General features: G+C 35.6%; 1 protein-coding gene across 1 annotated transcript; it reads right to left on the bottom strand.

The window, feature by feature from the left end:
* Positions 1 to 5,587: 5,587 nt before the first annotated feature.
* On the bottom strand, positions 5,588 to 6,736 carry LOC148788055 (uncharacterized). Its single transcript, XM_088880841.1, has one exon. It carries the CDS (start codon positions 6,734 to 6,736, stop codon positions 5,660 to 5,662), a length of 1,077 nt encoding a protein of 358 aa, XP_088736967.1. The 3' UTR covers positions 5,588 to 5,659.
* Between the last annotated feature and the right edge of the window lie 242 nt (positions 6,737 to 6,978).

Below are 6,978 nucleotides of genomic sequence, written 5' to 3'. Positions count from 1 at the left end.
AAGGCAAACACTCCCTCAAATCCCATTACCAGTTGTGCAAAGGCAAACACTCCCTTAGATCGCATTACCAACTATGCAAACTTTGCACAATTTGGATTGTTAGATAATTCACAGTAGGGCCATCAATCATGTATGTGAAAACATTGTATTATTCACCTCATTTGTCAAACCCCCTAATCCTCACTTCATCCACCTGCCTGATCGTTCAAAGAATTCAGTTCAATATGTAGGTAGAGTTAAATTGAATGATGATATTACTTTGGAGAATGTATTCGGTATTCCTCAATTCTCTGTCAACTTGATATCTGTCAGCCAACTTTGTGGCCATACAAATTATAAGTTTCAGTTCGCTAAAGACACATGTTTCTTGCAGGACCAGAGCAGTAGAGCAAACCTAGCTGTAGGCCAACTATTCAAGAATTTATACATCTTAAAACCAAGTTCCCTCTGTCTCATTTTCGTTGTTACTACTAAGAGTACTGATCATACTGTGTCTTGTTCCAATTCTGTCTATTGTACCTCAAATGTATAGTATAGACACTGATCATACTGTGTCTTGTTCCAATTCTGTCAATTGTACCTCAAATGTATAGCATAAACGTCTAGGTCATGCTTCTTTACAGGTAATAAAAACATATATTGACCATTCATTATGGTGTTGATAATGATAACATCCCTTGTGAAATCTGTGACCAAGCTACGCATACTCGCATTCCATTTCCAATCAGTGTATCAGTGTATGATATTCCTTTCGAACTTGTCCACATCGATTTATGGGGTCCTGATGCTACCTGTAATCTCTCTAGCTGAACCTACGTTTTAACTTTGTTCGATGACCACTCAAGATGCTTATGGACTTTCATCCTAAAACAAAAATCCCAAGTACCTGCTATTTTAAAACATGTTTGTTCCTTGATTCCCAATCAGTTCAATTGAAAGATAAAGACCTAAAGGTTTGATAATGGTGCAAAATTCATCAATCATGAATGTCAAACACTTTGTTCCAGCTTAGGCATCATACATCAAACCTCATGTACATGTCAAACATATATTTTTCTCACACAATCCTGTTATAATGGATAGTATGTCGTTAATTAATATGTGAATACCATCTTACTATAAATTAAAAAACTACTTTCACATGTAAATAAAAATAATAAGTTTAATACATTTTATGACGCACACTAATTCGGAAAGATAATATACTTTTCATAGAGAATTTGCACTGTACGAACCTCTTCTCCTTTACGAAAGACTATATACTACAAGTGAACAAAATAGTAGTTACTAAATATTTGGTAATGATTTTAAAATTATCATTAAAAATATATATTAATGACATTAAATTTTATCATTAATTATGTATAAAGTTGTCACTAAATACAGTTAGTCGCACATTTGTAATGAAAACTTCAAGACAATACAATATAATGATAATTATTATTTATTGTCACTAGATCGTCACTGTACATGTGAATAATAATATTTAGTGACAACTTTACGCACATAGTTTTGTCACTAATTCTTATTAATAATAATTTTTTTAAAAATAATAGTAATTATTAGGATCATGTTATAAACTTAGAGAAATTCTAAGTTTATTAGCCTATCACTCTTAATAGAATATAAAGTAAAATATATGTATTTCTCCAACAAACTTTATTTTTTCACTCCAAAATCCCTTTACAAATGAAATACATGGTGGTATTTATAGACCACCAAAATTGTGGTTACAAAATACATCATAACTATTTTAATTACAAATTATAATGGGGGATACAAAAGGGTGTATAACATAATGGGTATTAAAAAAGAATATGAAGAGGTGTATGCATTCATATATACATATTATATATAATACTCCCCCTTGAATGCATACCTCTTTATCATATACATCCTGCCTCGTTAAAGACCTTGCCTGGAAAAACCCAATGGGATAAAAACCAAGGCTAAGGAAAAGAGTACAGTTGTATAATCTCCCCCTCAATTGAGACAGATATCTTTCAGGTGCCGCATGCCAATATTACGTATGAGTTGTTTGAACACCTTTGTTGGTAATGCCTTCGTAAATAAATCTGCTAAGTTCTGACTTGATGAAATTTGTTGAACATCAACTTTGCCTTCCACTTGAAGCTCGTGAGTGGAGAAAAATTTTGGTAATATGTGATTGGTTCTGTCGCCTTTAATATAACCATCCTTGATTTGGGCGATGCACGCCGCATTGTCTTCATATATTACTGTGGGACTTTTCTCGATTGATTGTAGTCCACATGATTCATGCACATAATGTATTAGTGATCTAAGCCATACACATTCACGCCCAGCCTCGTATAATGCAATTAATTCTGCATGATTTGATGAGGTGGCTACCAAAGTCTGTTTGGTTGAACGCCATGAAATAGCAGTTCCACCATACATGAATACATATCCAGATTGAGATATAGCTTTATGTGGATCAGATAAATACCCCGCATCTGAATAACCAACTAATTTGGTTGTTTTGGCATCATCATGCCTTTCAAAATATAGTCCCATGTCACTTGTTCCACGTAAATAACGTAGCACGTGTTTAACACCATTCCAGTGTCTCTTTGTTGGTGTTGAACTATATCTTGCTAGTAGATTAACAGAAAATGCTATATCTGGTCGGGTATTATTAGCAAGATACATCAATGCACCAATTGCACTGAGATATGGTACTTCTGGACCTAAAATCTCATCATTATGTGCTGGAGGACGAAACGGATCTTTATTAACATCAAGCGATCGAACTACCATAGGTGTACTCAATGGATGAGCTTTGTCCATATGAAAACGCTTAAGGACTTTTTCTATATAGTTCGATTGATGAATGAAAATTCCACCCTTAGTATGTTCGAACTGCAGGCCGAGACAATACTTTGTAGTTCCTAAATCTTTCATCTCAAACTCACTTTTTAAGTAATTAGCTGCTTGTCGAATCTCTTCAGGAGATCCAATAATATTCAAATCATCAACATACACGGCTATGATTACAAATCCCGACTCTGTCCTCTTTATAAATAAACATGGACTTATTTGATTATGGCAAAATCCTTTCTTTATTAAGTACTCACTAAGACGATTGTACCACATACGTCCTGATTGTTTAAGTCCGTACAAGGACCTTTTCAATTTGATGGAGTACATATGACGAGACTTTGACTGTAATGCTTCAGGCAATTTTAATCCTTCAGGGATTCTCATATAGATATCTGTATCCAATGACCCATACAGATATGCAGTTACCACATCCATGAGCTGCATTTGTAGTTGTTCAATTACTGATAAACTGATTAAAAATCTAAGTGTGGTAGCATCCACTACAGGTGAATATGTTTCAGTAAAATCAATTCCGGGCTTTTGAGTAAAGCCTTGGGCCACAAGTCTAGCTTTGTACCTTACAACTTCATTTCGTTCATTTCTCTTGCGTATGAACACCCACTTATAGCCAACAGGTTTGACACCTTTTGGTGTTGGAGTTATAGGTCCAAATACTTCTCGCTTATTTAGCGAGTCTAGCTCATCTTGTATGGCCTTTTTCCAACTTTTCCAATCATTTCGATGTCTACATTCCTCCGTAGTTTGAGGATCATTTTCATCTTCATCCATGATTTGGACGGCTACAGAATAGGCAAAAATATCATTCATTTCAATTTCTTTTCGATACCAACCTAAACTGTTATGAGCATAATTAATAGACATCTCATAACTATCCTCGAGATCTTGCTCATTACTTTTAGAGTCATCAGATAAAATCGCTTCAGGGATTTTATCCTTAGAGACACTAGTGGTCACATTAGCATCATGATTAATTGAGACGATATGTTCCTTTCTCTTTCGAGGATTTGCATCTTTAGAGCCAAGTGGTCTACCACGCTTCCGGCGTATTTGTGACTCAGATGCATTTGATTTATTTAGAATCGCTTCAGGGACTTCTAAACGAGCTGGAACATTTTCAGCCGGAATATATGATTTTGTGACCTTTTTGGTATCTATCAATGCTTCTGGTAGCCTATTTGCAACACTTTGCAAATGTATGATCCGTTGAACTTCAAGTTCACTATCATTTGTCCGTGGATCCATAAAAGACATAGATATTGCATTCCATGCAATATCTTTCCTTTTAATCTCCTTATCTACTCCCCCTAATGCCGGGAATACTGTCTCATTAAATTGACAATCCAAGTACCTAGCAGTGAATTGATCACCGGTCATTGGTTCAAGGTACTTAATAATTGAGGGAGATTCAAAACCAACATAAATTCCCAATCTCCGTTCTGGCCCCATTTTAGTTCGTTGAGGAGGGGGTATCGGGACATACACCGCACAACCAAACACCTTTAAATGAGATATATTTGGTTCTCTTCCGGAGACCAATTGTAATGGAGAAAATTTATGGTAAGCGGTAGGTCTAAGACGAATTAGAGCCGCTGCATGCAATATTGCATGCCCCCATGCCGATGAAGGCAATTTTGACCTCATCAATAAGGGTCTAGCTATTAATTGTAACCGCTTAATTAACGACTCTGCCAGGCCGTTTTGAGTATGTACATGAGCAACTGGATGCTCTACAACTATCCCAATTGATTGACAATAATCATTGAAGGATTTAGAAGTAAATTCTCCCGCATTATCTAGCCGTATCCTTTTAATAGGATAATCAGGAAAATGAGCCCTCAATTTAATAATTTGCGCTAACAGTCTTGCAAAAGCAACATTTCGTGTTGACAACAAGCTTATATGTGACCAACGTGTTGATGCGTCAATCAACACCATAAAGTATTTAAATGGCCCACATGACGGTGTTATTGGCCCGCATATGTCTCCTTGAATTCGTTCAAGAAACATAGGAGATTCTACATTCACTTTTGTCATAGATGGCTTTGTAATTAATTTTCCAAGAGAACAAGCCGAACATATGAAATTGCTTTTAACAAGGAACTTCAGGTCCTTTAGTGGGTGTCCATGTGAATTTTCAATAATCCTATACATCATTGTTTTACCTGGGTGGCCAAGTCTATCATGCCACAAAGTAAAAATACTTTGATCAGCTAACTTCGGGTTAGTGATACTATGTGTTTCAACGGAGCTGATCAATGTGCCATATAAACCAGAACTATATGTTCTCATTCTTTCTAAAACTTGCTTCTGACCAGTTTTATATGTTGTAAGGTACAGATATTCGATACCATTTTCATTCATGGTTTCAATATGAAAACCATTTTGTCGAATATCCTTGAAACTCAATAAGTTCCTCTGTGATTTACTCGAATATAAGGCATCATTGATATGTAATCTTGTTCCTTCAGGTAACAAGATTGTAGCTCTTCCGGAGCCTTCAATAAGATTACTAACTCCTGAAATAGTACTCACATTTGTTCTTGTCATTAACAAACTTGAGAAAAATTTCTTGTTTCTCAAAATTGTATGTGTAGTGGCACTATCAACAAGACAATGTTCCTTGTCATTGAGATTTGTAATGGCTTGATCCATTCTATATAAATGAAATAGACATATAATAAGTAAAAGAAACACTTCATTCATAAAATATAAAAACATTACAAGATTAAAGAAATACCCTATCAATGAAAGTAAACGTAACTGAATAATAGAAACATACTAATGACATGAGATAAATCTAATCAACAAGCATGTCAAAATCCTCAGTAATGTCACCAAACTGTAGGGGCAGCTCAGGGAGATTTTTATCTTCATTTTCAATAGACTGAAAAAAATCTGAAGCATCCATGTGGGTATTGTCTGAGATTCCAGCCTCAACAAAATTAGTCTCAACTTCTTTACCTTTCGCTTTTATAGAAGCCTGGTATAATTTGACCAGATGTTGTGCCGTACGACAGGTACGGGACCAATGTCCAGACATCCCACATCTATAGCAAAGATCTTCATTTGTAGTTTTCTTTTGTTGATTCTTTGCCTTGTTCCTATTGTTCTTTTGAATATTGGGATTAATCCATGTATTACCACGACCATTACCGCGACCACGACCATGGCCGCGACCGCCACGACCACGACCATAAGAATGGCTCCGTGGTGAGCCATGGTAACGACCATGCCCCTTTCGTGAAGAAGTAGCATTTGCTTCAGGCAATGCCGCTGAAATTTCAGGAAGTGGCTTGGAACCAGTGGGTCGGGTGTGATGGTTATTCAACAAAAGTTGATTATTTTCTTCTGCAACAAGCATGCATGAAATCAACTCTGAATAGGTTTTGAACCCACGTTCCCTGTACTGCTGCTGGAGTACAAGGTTGGATGCATGAAAAGTAGAAAATGTTTTTTCCAACATTTGTTCATCCGTCACATCTTCTCCACATAACCTCAACTTTGATACAATTCGAAACATTTCAGAATTATATTCAGCAATCGTTTTGAAATCTTGCAGTCGCAATTGTATCCACTCATATCTTGCACGTGGTAAGATTACAGTCTTTTGATGGTCAAATCGATCCTTTAAACTCTTCCAGAGTTGAAAAGGACTTTTGACTGTTAAATATTGAGACTTCAGGCTCTCATGAAGATGATGACGAAGCAAAATCATTGCTTTAGCACAGTCTTGCTCAGAAGCAACAGTATTTTCTTTTATTGTTTCTCCCAATTTGCTACCTGCCAAATGTAGTTCGGCATCAAGAACCCATGATAGGTAGTTTTTTCCAGAAACATCAAGAGCAACGAAATCCAATTTTGTGAGATTGGCCATTAAGCTACAATAAGTTAATATGCACTTTTAGCATAATATTCAACATATACATAAAAGTAAAATAATATGTATTACATATGATATAAAGTAAAAATGACATGAAACATTACTAACATTAAGTTACATATGAGTTACCATGTAATTAGTATGAATTATAATGGCATGTATACATGGAATTAAATAAAAATGTTTGCCTTAAATCTTATAATGCTACAAATAGCAATTAAATGGTATTCATGCCA

Source organism: Sesamum indicum, linkage group LG5 (assembly GCF_026168435.1).
Source record: "Sesamum indicum cultivar Baizhima isolate 11 linkage group LG5, ASM2616843v1, whole genome shotgun sequence".
NCBI lineage: Eukaryota > Viridiplantae > Streptophyta > Magnoliopsida > Lamiales > Pedaliaceae > Sesamum > Sesamum indicum.
The sequence above is the reverse complement of the archived record's forward strand: the minus strand, read 5'-3'. Positions and strand labels throughout refer to the sequence as shown.